This window comes from Chiloscyllium plagiosum, chromosome 7 (assembly GCF_004010195.1).
Source record: "Chiloscyllium plagiosum isolate BGI_BamShark_2017 chromosome 7, ASM401019v2, whole genome shotgun sequence".
Taxonomy (NCBI): Eukaryota; Metazoa; Chordata; class Chondrichthyes; order Orectolobiformes; family Hemiscylliidae; genus Chiloscyllium; species Chiloscyllium plagiosum.
In genome coordinates this window covers 107,550,088-107,565,006 of record NC_057716.1, presented here as the reverse complement: position 1 = coordinate 107,565,006, position 14,919 = coordinate 107,550,088, and the positions used below count along the sequence as shown (strand labels likewise).

Sequence of the window (14,919 nt, the reverse complement as noted above, 5' to 3'; positions counted from 1 at the left end):
TAAAAAACACGTGGGCATTTGTTTTATACATAGTGGTTCATATCTGGAATGTCCAGAAGAAGTGATGGATGCAGGTACAGTTATAGCATTTAACATATATGAATAAGAAAAGTTCAGAGGGATATGGGCCAAGTGCGGGCAGGTGGGACCAGTTTAGTTTAGGATTATGGTTGGCATGGTAAAAGCCCTTCATCAGAGGGCTTTTGCCTGAAATGTCGATTTTCCTGCTCCTTGGATGCTGCCTGAACTGCTGTGATTTTCCAGCACCACTCCAATCCAGATTATGGTTAGCATGGATTGGTAGGATCAAAGAGACTGTTTCTGTGTTGTATGACTCTGTGGCTCTATGCTGATGCAAATAATTTCTGACATGCTTCAAAATATTTAATTCACAGAAATTATCCATATCTATTTATCTCTATTTCAATAAAAAATCTCAAAAATATAATGCACTGTATGCCTTTCATCATAAGAGAGTAACAGAGAGTTACTATTTCAGATTGATGACATTTCTTCACAACATGATTGTTGCTAGACATGCTGAGAATTTCCAATTTTCTCCATTTTTATTTTCCACCTCTAACATTCACATTAATTTGCTTTTTGCTTAAGGAAGTTTCCTTTTGAGAATGAAATTTGACATCCTTATCTGGTCTGGTCTACATCTGACTCCAGAATCACAGCAGTGTGGATGCCAATTCAGATAATTAGGGGACAGGCAATAAATGTCAACCAGTGCAATCCACACTCTTATTAATTTTGTTTTTCAATGTTAATCAGATAATACAATGGAGATTGGTGACCATCAGGTCCAGAACTTGTACATTGGAAATTGCAAGCATTATTTCTGAGCATTATACATCAGATATTAACACAGTGAACCATGCAGGATATGCCAATTTATTTTCATCATTTCAGAACACAGCATTAACACTGACTGAGTCTTGGATAGCTCAGTCCATTAACTTTAGTTATTTACATTTGGTACCTTACTGATTGGTTGCAGTAACCTGACCACAAGGCTTCTATATGTTGCTTGAAATTAGTCCGGCTTCAGAAGAGGAAGATACAGATCTGCTATATATTGCCATTCTTCTTTGTTTAATAATTCCTTTACTAGCCAAAACTTTGAGCAGATTCCTCCTGAATTTCACCCCAATGAATGCATATACAATTGGATTAATACAGCTGTGCAGGAATCCCAAACTTTGAGTTCCAAAGAGAGCTCTGTCAATGTGATTACGCTTCTCACAAGTCTCAGCAATGAGTTTGCTCCTCATCAGTGTGTCGATGAACACCGTAATATTGTGTGGGAACCAACAAATGATAAAAGCCAACACCACCACGATGATGATTTTCATGGCTTTATGTTTCTGAAATCCCTTCGTTTGACACAATTTTTGGATTGTCACACTGTAGCAGAATACCATGGCAGCCAGAGGGATAAGAAACCCAATAAAATGCCGCAAAAATCTGGTGATTATTCTCCACTTTGCAGCAAATTCACCATCAAGTATCTCATAACATATCTTTCTGTTGGAACCAGGTGGAGTATATTCACCCTTGTACAAAACCAGTAAAGACAGGACAATAGCCAGCAACCAAACAGCAGCACAAACCAGCTTGATTATAAATGGTCTCTTCTGCTTGTGGGCCCGCGTAGCGTAAACAATGGACAGATAGCGATCAATACTGATACAAGCCAGCAATAAAATCCCACTGTAGAAGTTAACTTCCTGTAACATGCTGATGATTTTACACATGGTATCACCAAACACCCAGCCGGATACGGCATCCACTGCCCAAAAAGGCAAGGTCATGGCAAAGAGCAAATCAGCCACTGCCAGATGAAGCAGGTAGATGTCTGTGGATAATATTGTGTGTTGATTGCAGAGTAGGACAATCATTACGATAATGTTGCCTGTCACAGCGAGGAAGCACGCCAGGCTATAGATAACAGCCAGAGCTGTGTTGATCCAATTACCACTAACTGCGAGGGTACAGGGACTTATGTCAGGATCAATATAAGTGTACCAGTCACTACTGTAGTTGTCAAACAAATCGCTGAAGTCCATGTCATCAAAATTAATGGTTATGCTTCCCATTTCTAAAAGAAACAAAGAACAGATCAGTAATTGAGAATAAAACTAATTCAAATATTAAGTCATTTTGAAAGATTCTGCAAAGAATGTGTGATTCTGGCTGAGTGCAAATCTGAAATTGTGATTATTGTTGGTGTGAATTGGAAAGGAATGTGTTGATCAGGTATGAAAACTTGGACTTGTCCTACTAGAGATTTTTGATGTAGTGAATGATCAGCTACATAAACAAAATGCATTACAGTATATGGGTTTTCATATGAGGCTGATCGCAAATTTCAAACACATTAAATGGAAGGAAACACTACTGCTTGAATAGAAATGGGTTCACAGACAGAAAGCAAAGTTTGAGTTACATTTATTGAAGCAGAAAGTTTTGCTCAAAGGGATCATAGAACTACTACCCTCTGTCTTCTTCCAGCCAGCCAACTCCGATTCCAAATCCCCAACTCACCCTCAATGCCATCATTGCTCGCTACACTTTTCTTCTGAGATGTCTTTTTAATACTTCTCCCATTACATTATTAGTCGAGACTGTGGTGCTGGAAAAGCGTAGCCGGTCAGGCATCCAAAGAGCAGGAGATTCGACATTTCGAGCAGAACCCTTCATCAGAAAAGAGGCTTGTGGGTCGGGACTGAGAGATAAATGGGAGGGGGGTGGAGTTGGGGGGAGGTAGATGGGAATGCAATAGGTGGATGAAGGTGAGGGAGAAGGTGATAAGTCAGAGGGGGCAGTGATGGATGAGTCCGGAGGGCAGTGCCGAGTTGGAGACTTGGTACTGGAATAATGTGAGGGGAGGGGAAATGAGGAAACTGTTGAAATCCACATTTATCCTGTGTGGTTGCAGGGTCCCAAGGCAGAATATGCTGCGTTCCTCCTCCTGGCGTCAGGTGGTAACAGTTTGGCAGTGAAGGAGGCCCAGGACCTGCATAAGTTCTCTGAAATGATCCGGAGAGACAAGACACCTTCTTGTGGATTGTTTCAGGGAACATCTCTGGGACACCCGCACTCACCTCCCACTCTGACAAGGAAATGCAGTTCCTGGGCCTCCTCTACCACTAAACCTTATCTAATGTGCATGTTTCAATAACCACCAGCTGACTAGTGTTAGCAAAGTTAACTTGAACACGAAATGCAAACACCTCTGCACACAGCTTTCCCTCTCTTCACTGTGAATGGCCGCCATGTTTTCAGGCCAAGATTTTGTCCTTTGTCAGTTTTAACCCTCATATCATTTATAGACTCTCTGGAATCAGGGAAGAAAACTCCACTCTCTCCTTGTCAGATTGCAGCAAATTCAACAAGTCACCAACACAAACTTTGCAAGAGTAAAAGTGAGACAAAAGCACCTGAGTTACAGGTTCAACAGCTCAGCCTTTAAAGATCACTCATGTTTGTTCTTGGGCCAATAGGCAGGTTTCTGTTCAGAGGGGAGTGTTAGGAGACAATGTCAGCATGACCCACATGGTATTGATGCACAGAGCAGGCATCAAATCAGCCCGAGAGGCTGGCACTATAATCATCAGTTTTGTCATGGCTGGATGATACCATGTTGATAAGTGGGCTTGTGCAGGCATTCTCTACATGCACAGGACACTTCAGATTAACAGTCTTTCTGGCATGGCTGGTGGAAGATGGCTGCCTCTCATTGAGATAGAATAAATTATTCCCTAATGCTGCAAAAGCACTGGACAATGAGGCAATGCATTCTCTTTGTAATAGCTGTCATGCACTGCGTTCCCTAGCACCATAGATCCTAATCTTCAGCAAATTGAATCATACCAAGTGATGTCTAGAACTGATTGAAAACACTGGATACTGCAAAGGTAAAGGGCCCTGATAACATCCTGGCTGACAATAGCAGTGACATATGTAGCAATTGTAACCAGGTCAGTCAAATGGACCTCATAGGATATGGGTTCCCTGATTGGGGCTGTTAACCTGGTCCTGGCTGACAGATACAAACAGGAGAGTCAGAGGTTCTGTTTACTCTTGAGAGCTATCTCTGAAGAAGCTGGATCAGGGTCAAGTAATCTCCCCATGTAAATAAATGGTGACTTGGTGACAGGATACCTGCCTTTGTGGAGTTACTTCATTGGCGATGAGAGAAAAGCACGCTCCTGAAGAGATTTACTTTCAACAGTCATCTTTGAGTTGAGGCAAGCATTTCTGGCGTTATATCTTTACTTGTTCGATCCTGCCATCGAAGACTGAAGCATTCCCAATAATCTTCAACCAGAAATGTCAAGTGGATCATCCATCTCAGCTCCCTTCAGATATCCTCAGCACCTTCTGCAATTTAATTCATTCCTCATGAAATAAAGAAGGAGCTGGAGACACTGGATACTGCAAAGGTTATGGGCACTGACAACATTCCAGCAATAGCACTGAAGACTTGTGCTTCAGAACTTGCTGCTCCCTTAGCCAAGCTGTTCGAATACAGCTACAATGCTACACCTACCCAACAGTGTGGAAAATTGCCCAGGTATGTCCTGTACAAGATTTTATGAAGACCCATAGCTGGTGTTGTGGTTGAAGTTGTTGGTTGGCTCGCAAATATTTCATCTCACTCCTGGGTGACATCTTCAGGTATTCCAGTTTTGCACTGACTGAACCATATAAATTCAGGGCAGATCACAATGACAGTGCTTCATCTGGAGGCTACACAGACTGAACATGTCGCCCAGGAAGGAGATGAAACGTTTGCAAGAAAATCAACCAGCTCAGCAAGCCAACCAACAACTTCTATGCCCGTACTCAAAAAGCAAGACAAATCCAACCCAGCCAATTACTGCCCCAGCCCATCAGAAAATCAAAGATTGTAGTTTCTGAAAATCAGAAACAAAATTAGAAATTGCTGGAAAAACTCGGTAGGTCTGACAGCATCTGTGAAAAGAAAGCAGACTTAATTTTTCAGGTCCAGTGACCTTTTCTCAGAAACGGTCTGAAGGACTATTTTGAAGTGTCACTGGACCCAGAATTTTAATTCTGTTTTTTCTCCACAGATGCTGACAGACCTGCTAGTTTTTCCAGCAATTTCTGATTTTGGTACTGCTCCATCAGCCTACTCTCATTCATCATAAAGGTGATGGAAGGTGTCATCAATACTAAGACCATAAGACGTAGGAACAGAAGTAGGCCATCAGCCCATCAAGTCTGCTCTACTATTCAATAAGACCCTGGCTGATAATGCACAACTCTGCTAGCCTGACTTTTGCCCATAACCTTTTTTAAATAGGCTAAATGGCTCAGCCTCAACAGCCCTCATGATAAAGCATTCCATAGATTCACTACTCTCTGAGAAAAGAAATTGCTCCTCATTTCTGTCTAAAATGGGGTGACTGAGATTATGCCCTCTGGTTCTACAGTTTTGTACAAAGGGAAAGAACCTTTCTGCATCTACCCAGTCTAGTCTCCTAAGAGTCTTGGACTTTTCATTAAGGATACACATCACTCTTCTAAACTCCAATTAGTACAGGACCAATCAATTCCAGCTCTTCTCACAAGAAAGTCCTTTTCAACCCAGGACAAACCAAGTCAACCTTCTCTGAAATCCCTCCAATCTCAGTTTACAAGACTCCCTTACTTTTAGCTTCCATGCTTTTTGAAATTAAGGCCATCATTACATTTCCCTTCTCTATTACCTGCCGAACTTCAATGCAAGCTTTTTGTGATCATTGATCCCTCTGTGCTGTAGCACAGAATCAGAAATTGCTGGAAAAACTAGAAATTGCTGGAAAAACTAGCAGGTCTGTCAGCATCTGTGGAGAAAAAACAGAATTAAAATTTTGGGTCCAGTGACACTTCAAAATAGTCCTTCAGACCGTTTCTGAGAAAAGGTCACTGGACCTGAAATATTCAACTCCACTATTCTTCCTGCAAAAGTGCATGACCTCACATTCTCCCACATTATGTCCCATCTACCAAGTTTTTGCTGATTCACTTAACTTATATCCCTCTGTAAATTCTTCATGCCACCCTCAAACCTGGCTATACCACATTCCCTTTCTTCATTCAAGTCAATAATATTGTAAATATTTGTGATCCCAACACTATGACACACCACTTGTTACAGGTTCTGAACCTAAAAAAGTTCCCTTTATTGCCAACTCTCAGTTTTCTATTCGTTAGCCAATATCTATCCATGCTAATATACTAGCCCAACAAAGTTGAGATTCAGGGAGAGCTTGTCAACTGGATACAAAGTTGACTTGACAATAGGAGACAGAGTTTGGTGGTGGAGGGTTGTTTTTCAGACTGGAGACCTGTGACCACCAGAGTTCCACAGGGATCAGTGCTGGCTCCATTGTTGCCTGACAATTATATAAATGATTTGGATGAGAACTTAGGAGGAATGGAAGTTCACAGATGACACCAAAACTGGTGATATAGTCAACAGTGAAGAAGGCTATCTAAGATTACAACTATGATCAATTAGGCCAATGGACTGAGAAATGGCAGATGGCGTTTAATAGAGTCATAGATTCATAGAGACATGCAGCACAGAAACAGACCAGCTCATCTAATTCTTTTATGCTGACCAGGTTTCCTAAATTAAACTAGTTCCATTTGCCCCTGTTTGGCCCATTTCCCTCTCAACTTTTCTTATCCATATTCCTGACCAAATATTTTTTACATGTTTTAACTAATTGCATCTATCATTTCCTATGGCAGTTCATTCCACATATGAACTAACCTCCATGTGAAAAAAAATGCCCGTCAGGTCCCTTTTAAATCTTTCACCTCTCACCTTAAAAATATACCCTCTAGTTTTGAACTCCCCCACCCTAGAGGAAAGGCCTTTGCTATTCATCTTATTTATAAACCCTTATAAAGTCACCCCACAACCTCCTGCACTCCAGTGAAAATAGTCCCTGCCTATCTTTATACCCCAAATCCTCCAGTCCTGACAACATCCTGGTAAATCTTCTGAATCCTCTCAAATTTAATAATATCCTTGCCATAGTAGAGCGATCAGAACTGTACACAGTACTCCAAAAGTGGACTCACCAGTGTCCTGTACAGCCTCAATATGACATTTCAATTTCCATTCTGTCTGAGCAATGAAGGCAAGTGTGCTTAAGTGCCTTCTTATCCACCCTGTCTAACTGTGACATAACTTTCAAGTATCTAAACTCCTAGGTCCCTCTGTTTGACAACACTACCCAGAGTCGAAAATCACAGGTCCGGCAGGAGGAGTTGTAATTTTGGCATAAGCCCTTCCTTGGATGCTGCCCGACCCACTGTGCTTTTCCAGTGCCACACATTTCGACTCTGACTCTCTAGCATCTGCAGTCCTCACTTTCTCCTAACCCTACCCAGGGCTCTACCATTAAGGTGTAAGTCCTGCCCTAGTTTGTTTTATCAAAATACAACACATCCCATTTATCAAATTAAACTCCAGCTGTCAAACTACAACCTGCATTTGCAACTGAATCTCAGCAGCCAGTTCCAATAGCAGTACACTTCTTCTATGGAGAAAGTGAGGGCTGCAGATGCTGGAGATCAGAGCTGAAAATGTGTTGCTGGAAAAGCGCAGCAGGTCAGGCAGCATCCAGGGAACAGGAGAATCGACGTTTCGGGCATAAGNAAACGTCGATTCTCCTGCTCCTTGGATGCTGCCTGACCTGCTGCGCTTTTCCTACAACACATTTTTCAGCACTTCTTCTATGTAGGGAACACACACTTTGTTGATCAAATGCACATGAGGCCATCGACATTAATCTCTGTTACCTTATTAAAAATTCAAGCAAGTTAGTATATAAGGGAATGAGAGTGTGGTGCTGGGAAAGCACAGCAGGTCAGACAGCTCCGAGGAGCAGAAAAAAGAATCAACATTTCAAGCATAAACCCTTCATCAGGAATGAGGCTTGTGGGACAGGGAGCTGAGAGATAAATGGGAGGTGGGTGGGGTTGGGTGGAAGGTAGCTGGGAATGCGAGAGGTAGATGAAGGTGGAGGAAAAGGTTATAGGTCAGAGAGGAAATATGAGCGGATAGATAGGAAAGGTGATAGCAAATTTTGAGAAGATTTGAGGAAATGTGATGGACAGGTCAGGAGAGCAGTGCCAGGTTGAGGATTTGGGACTGGAATAATGTGGATGGAGGGGAAATGAGGAAACTGGTGACATTCACATTGATCCAATTTGGTTGCAGTGTCCCAAGGTACAATATGAGGCATTCTTCCTCTAATTGTTAGGTGATAAGGGCTTGGCGATGGAGGAGGCTCAAGGCCTGCATGTCCTTGATGGACTGGGAGTGGGAGTTGAAGTGTTCATTCACAAGGCGGTGGGGTTGGTTGGTGCAGGTGTCCCAGAGATGTTCTCTCAAACGACCGCAAGGAGGCATTCTGTCTCTCCGATGTAGAGGAGACCACGTCGGGTGCAATGGATACAGTAGATGACATTGGTGGAGGTACAGGTAAATTTCTCTTGGACTGGAAGTACTCTTGGGGTCTTGGCCGAAGGTTTGCACTTCCTGCGGTGGCAAAGAAAGGTGTCGGGAGGTGAGAAATCATAAACAGCAGAGATCCCAGTATGGATCCCTGCAGAACACCACTAGTAATGTGGTGACCAGAATTGAACACAATACTCTAACTGTGGCCTAACCAAAGTTTGATAAAGCTGGAACATGACATCCTGACTCTTGTACTCAACGTCGGAGAATGTGGTGCTGGAAAAACACAGCTGGTGCCAGGGGTGGGGTATGGGCTGGTGGGGGGTGTGAACCTGATGAGGGAGTTGCGGAGGGAATGGTCTCTCCGGAGTGCTGATAGGGGTGTGGAGGGAAATATATCTCTAGTAGGGATCCGTTTGGTGGTGGTGGGGAGGATGATGTGATGTATATGGAGGTTTTGGATGTGACTGTAAGAGGAACTGCATATAGTTAGTAAGTTTTCAGATGACACCAAAATTGGAGGTGTAGTGGACAGTGAAGAAGGTTACCTCAGATTACAACAGGATCTTGATCAGATGGGCCAATGGGCTTGAGAAGTGGCAGATGGAGATTAATTTGTGAGCGGCACGGTGGCACAGTGGTTAGCACTGCCGCCTCACAGCGCCAGAGACCTGGGTTCAATTCCTGCCTTAGGTGACTCTCTGTGTGAAGTTTGCATATTCTCCCCGTGTCTGCTTGGCTTTTCTCCGGGTGCTCCGGCTTCCTCCCACAATCCAAAAATGTGCACATTAGGTGAATTGGCCAGGCTAAATTGCCTGTAGTGTTAGGTGAAGGGGTAAATGTAGGGGAATGGGTCTGGGTGGGTTACGCTTCGGCGGGTCGGTGTGGACTTGTTGGGCCGAAGGGCCTGTTTCCACACTGTAAGTAATCTAATCTAAAAAAAATTTAGATAAATGCAAGCTGCTGCAGTTTGGGAAAGCAAATCAGAGCAGGACTTATACACTTAATGGTAAGGTCGTAGAAGTGTTGCTGAACAAAGAGAATGGATAGGATGAGGGGATGAATACGATAAATAGACAAAGTCTTTTCCCTGGGATGGGGGACTGCAGAACTAGAGGGCTTAGGTATAGGGTGAGAGGGGAAAGATGTAAAAGAGACCTAAGGGGCAACTTTTTCATGACGAGGGTGGTACGTGTATGGAATGAGCTGCCAGAGGGTGGAGGCTGGTACAATTGCAACATTTAAAAGGCATCTGGATGGGTATATGAATAGGAAGGGTTTGGAGGGATGTGGCAGGTGGGACTAGATTGGGTTGGGATAGCTGATCGGCATGGACAACTTGTACCAAAGGGTCTGTTTCCGTGCTGTCCATCCCTATGACTCTTTGACCAGGGGGGAGTTCTGCCCTTGTTGTGTTGGGAGGAGTGAGGTTCAAGGGTGGAGGTGTGGAAAGTGGAGGAGATGTGCTGAAGGGCATCGTTGACCATGTGGATAGTTGTCTGTGGTTAGTCAGTCGCTGGAGATGGAGATGGAAAGATCCAAGAATCTGTTCCACCTTCCTCTTCGGCCTATGACCTTCTCCCTCACCTTCATCTACCTATTGCATTCTCAGCTACCTTCCCCCCAACCCCATCCCCCTCCCATTTATCTCTCAACCCCCCGACCATAAGTCTCTTTCCTGATGAAGGGCTTATATCCGAAACATCGATTCTCCTGCTCCTCAGATGCTGCCTGACCTGCTGTGCTTTTCCAGCACCACACTCTCAACTCTGATCTCCAGTATCTGCAGTCCCCAATTTCTCCTAGAAGAGGGAACATAGACTAAAACTTTCTGTGGACTTTATCAGATCAGCTTTGATTTTATTGAAAAGCACAGCAGTTTTGAAGGGCTGAATAGCCTATACCTGCTCCTTATTCATACATTTATATGTACACTTAATAAAAACAGAAAATGCTGGAATTCAGCAGGTCAGGCAGCATCTTTGAAGAGAAAAACAGAGTTGGCATCACCAATCTGAAATGTGAGCTCTGTCAATGTCTCTACAGATGCTTCCTGACTAGCTGAGTATTTGCAGCATTTTGTATTTATTTGTCTTATTTCCATAATCTGCAACATTCTGTCTTTTCACAAAGTCATAATGCTCCTGTAAGGCTGTCTGGGATGAATTGAGAATTACAAAAGACATGGATTAACCTAATTTTCTTTTCTTCTCATACTTGTGTCAGAATAGAGTCAAACAATTTGAATAAATATTTATTTTCAGGTCTAGTATGCAATTCCATAAGATATCATCTTATGAGCAAAAGAAAAATTCTTTCTTCTCTTGATTCTCTTCATAAAGTTATTTTTTATAGTCCACTTCTTATTTATTTAATTATTTAATCTCATTTATTGTCAGAGATCTACCAACCATCTCTAAATCAAATCAAATCAGATGTCAAAATATTTGCAGGAACTCTCCAAACTATGTTGCACAAATAAGCAAAATAATGTCTGTCAATTGGATTAAATTGAACAGTTGATTAAATATACGTACCTTCTCACAAGATGATTGGTGTTACCTGTCTGACTGTAAGTTGGTAAAATGACTTGCTTGGAGGAGAAAGTGAGGTCTGCAGATGCTGGAGATCAAAGTTGAAACTTTATTGCTGGAACAGCACAGCAGGTCAGGCAGCATCCAGCATCCAGTGAAGCAAAATGATTTGCTTCACTGTTTAACGTAACAGATGCAAACAAGAGAACATCTCACAGCCTAATATAATGTTTACACAATGTTTGGTGACACAAGCAAAGCTTTGTACAATAACAAAGTATGAGTTCAGCCAAATTGCAATAGATGTTCTGTAAAATGGGAAGAGTGTTGCAAGGCATTAAGAAATTGAAAGAAGAAAATGCAGAATCTGAAGGAGAAGTGACTCAAGAGGTCTGGGTAAAATCCGTGAGAATATGTTACGCATTGTACTGTTAAAACAGGTCGTAACCTGAAATGACACTATTATGGATGTCCATTTTTGCAACGTGTTTGTTAAATTAGGGTGAGTGTTTGTTCCTGATTGTTAATTCCTATGAAATTGATAACTCTGCAGATTTTGCTACTTATGAACCTTGTTCTGAACTCCCTTTCATAGTGTGTGGTACTTGACGACAACAGCATATGGGTTATGTTCACTGTAACAGTAATCCAAAGTCTAGAGTACATAAAAACATAGAAACTTTAAGCAAGAGTAGGCTATTTGGCCCTTCAAGCTCATTCTACCATTTAAAATTATCATGGCTGATCATACAATTCATTCTCTCGTTCCTGCAGTCTCCCCATACCCTTAGATTCCTTTAGCTTGAAGATCCAAATGCCCAATTTTAACTCACTCGAAATGCATTCATATAGACTTAACATCTGATGGAGTTTTGACCTCACCATGACAGTCTGACAACTGTAAAGAGAATTTGGAAAGAAAGCCCTGGTTTCAGTAAAAAGAACTGTTGAATAATGAGAACAACTGATTAATATCGTATGGAACGAAGCTTGATGTTCTCAATATATGGTGTCCACCCCACAAAAAATATTTGTCTCTGTACTGTCAATTGAAGTGGCCACAATTAGGCACCTCAATTAGAGCTATTTTGAAAGGGCATGTCAATGTTGTTTATACACGGTGCACTCCAAGTAAAATTATTTAGGAAAATCAAAAGAAAAGACAGAAAGAAATAAAGAACTTTTAGCTAATATTCCCATAAACTTATTAACTAAGTTATAAGCAGTGGACTGCCTTCGAGTTGCAGTCATTATTGCTACATGAACAAACATTGTAGCTGGGACAAACAGAAATGAGATGAGCTTTGAGACAATGTGCTTTGATTGGTTAGGGGAGAAATGTTTGCTTGGGTTAACATAAGGTTTAGGCTGGGGAACTCCAAGCTGTCTTTTAAATCATGATATAAGATCTTTTAGATCCAAGTGAGCCAGTGTTGGGGCTTTGCATGATCAGAAAAGAAAGGTCCTATCTGGAGTGAGAGGCAGTCCAAGTAAGCATGTAGTTTGGGAAATTGGAGACAATGGAGGAATTCAGTGCAGAGGGGATGAATGTTGTTTTATGCATTGTATTTTGGCTCATAGTTTATAAGATTTTTTTTCTAACAGGATAAATTGAAAGCCAGGATCAGCAGCTCAACACAAAATTATGACATCACAGGTAATCCACAACTTCATTTGTTGGTGACAGCTACTAATTTGACTATCTATCATAGGTTACTTTCAGATTGAAGATAAATTGGGCAAGTATTTACAAGATACAAAACTAAAAGACTAGTACAATTTTTTTTAAAAATCAAATTAAGAACTTAGTAATTGAAATAGAGATGCTGGGCCAGACGATGTGTTGTCACTGTATGATGTAGGAGCTGGGAGATCCATTATGGTTCATAGTTAGCGAGTTTGGAGAAGATTTGTAGCTCCGGTTGAGGTTCTAGATGGAAGTTAGCTCACTGAGCTTGAAGGTTCATTTTCAGATGTTTCATCCCCATACTAGGTAACATCATTAGTGAGCATCCAGTGAAGCATTGGTGTTATGGTCTGCTTTCTATTTATGTGTTTATGTTTTCTTGGGTTGGTGACATAATTTCCTGTGTTGGTGATGTCATTTCCTTTTCTTTTTCTCAGAGGATGATAGGTGGAATCCAAATTGACGCATTTTTTGATACAGTTCCAGTTGGAATACCATGCTTCTAGGAATTCTTGTGCATGTCTCTGTTTGCTTTGTCCTAGGATGGATATGTTGTTCCACTTAAAGTGTTGTCCAACTGGACCTCTATCAAAAAACACATTGATTTGGATCCCATCTATCACCCTCTGAAAAAAAAAGAACAGGAAATTAAACTAATGCTTCACCAGAGGCTCATTGATTATATTACCTAGTATGATGACAAAATGTCTGAAAATGAACCTTCCAGCTCAGCAAGCAAAGTTGCATCCATGATTCATAGTGACCACATCTGCAGCAAGCATTGAGGATCTCCAGCTCAGAGCTGATGAGCTGGAATCTGAGCTTCAAACATTGACATATCTGGGAGAGGGAGAGTGTCCTGGTTTCTCAGAAGGCAGTGACACCACTTTGATTAATTCCCTGAATTCAGTCAGTGGTCAGGGGCAGGAGGTTATGACTGCCAGCGAGGTAGTTAGAGGGATCCAGGAGGTAATGCTGAAGGAGATTCAAACCTTGAGTTTGTTGAACAGGTTTAAGATACTTGCTCCCAGTGTGGATAAGCGTGGGGGCTGTAGGGAGAATGAGCAAACTGATCCATAGTATCATGGTACCCAGAGCTATTCAAGACAGGGGAGAAAAGAGAAATGTAGACAATAGGCAATAGGTGCAGGAGTATGCCATTCGGCCTTTCGAGCCAGCACCACTATTCATTATGATCATGGCTGATCATCCACAACCAGTATCCTGTTCCTGCCTTGTCCCTATAACTCTTAATTCCACTATCTTTAAGAGCTCTATCCATCTCTTTCTTGAAAGTATCCAGAGATTTGGCCTCCACTGCCCTCTGGGGCAGAGCATTCCATACACCCACCACTCTCTGGGTGAAGAAGTTTCTCCTCAACTCTGTTCTAAGTGGCCTACTCCTTATTTTTAAACTGTGTCCTCTGGTTCTGGACTCACCCATTAGTGGAAATATGCTTCCTGCCTCCAGAGTGTCCAATCCTTTAATAATCTTATACATCTCAATCAGATCCCCTCTCAGCCTTCTAAACTCAAGCCCAGTCGCTCCGAACTTTCAACATATGATAGTCACGCCATTCCCAGAATTGACCTTGTAAAGCTTCGCTGCACTCCCTCAAAAGCCAGACTGTCTTTACTCAAATTTGGAGACCAAAACTGCACACAATACTCCAGATGTGGTCTCAGGAGTCGATCTAATAGGGGATAATCTTGTCAGGATGATAGATGCTCTGCCCTGTGGCCAGGATTGAGAGTATCAGGCTTTGTTGCCTGCCCGGTGCCCAGGTACAGGATATCTCATCTGGGCTGCAGAAGAATTTGGAGTGGGAGGAGAAAGATCCATTGTTGTGATCCAGGTAGGTACCAATGATTTAAGTCAAAAGAGGGAAGATGTTCTGCTGAGGGAATATGAGCATCTAGGGACTAGTTTAAAAAGCAGAAACAAAAAGATGATAATTCCGGATTACTAGCTGAGCCACAAAGTAATTGGCAAAGGGTTAATAAGATTAAAGAGGTAAACACATGGCTGAAAGATTCATGTGAGAGAAACTGGTTGGAGTTCATTGAATATTGGCTGCAGTACTGGGAAGGTGGGAGGGGTTCTGATGGAATGAGTCTCATGCTGGGTCTAGACTCCTGGCAAATGGCATAACCAGGGCTGTGGGTCAGGCTTCAAACTAAACTGGGGGTGAAGGGGGTAGATC

At 42.2% G+C, this 14,919-nt stretch overlaps 1 protein-coding gene and 1 long non-coding RNA gene across 3 annotated transcripts in view; one reads left to right on the top strand and one right to left on the bottom strand.

Annotated features, from left to right (window-relative positions):
- Positions 1-271: 271 nt before the first annotated feature.
- LOC122552052 (C-X-C chemokine receptor type 1-like) lies at positions 272-11,234 on the bottom strand. Of its 2 annotated transcripts, XM_043694606.1 has the most exons (3): positions 11,032-11,234; positions 4,178-4,392; positions 272-2,107 (listed from the first exon to the last, which is right to left on the bottom strand). In XM_043694606.1, exon 3 carries the CDS (start codon positions 2,103-2,105, stop codon positions 1,026-1,028), a length of 1,080 nt encoding a protein of 359 aa, XP_043550541.1. In that variant the 5' UTR covers positions 2,106-2,107; positions 4,178-4,392; positions 11,032-11,234; the 3' UTR covers positions 272-1,025. The 2 variants fall into 2 exon arrangements, with proteins under 2 accessions (XP_043550541.1, XP_043550540.1); XM_043694605.1 differs by lacking the exon at positions 4,178-4,392.
- A 212-nt stretch (positions 11,235-11,446) lies between these two features.
- LOC122552051 overlaps positions 11,447-14,919 on the top strand; it is a 26,799-nt gene continuing 23,326 nt past the window's right edge. The window contains exons 1-2 of the long non-coding RNA XR_006312280.1: positions 11,447-11,530; positions 12,634-12,685. This is a non-coding gene — a long non-coding RNA (uncharacterized LOC122552051). The remainder of the gene's footprint in view (positions 11,531-12,633; positions 12,686-14,919) is intronic.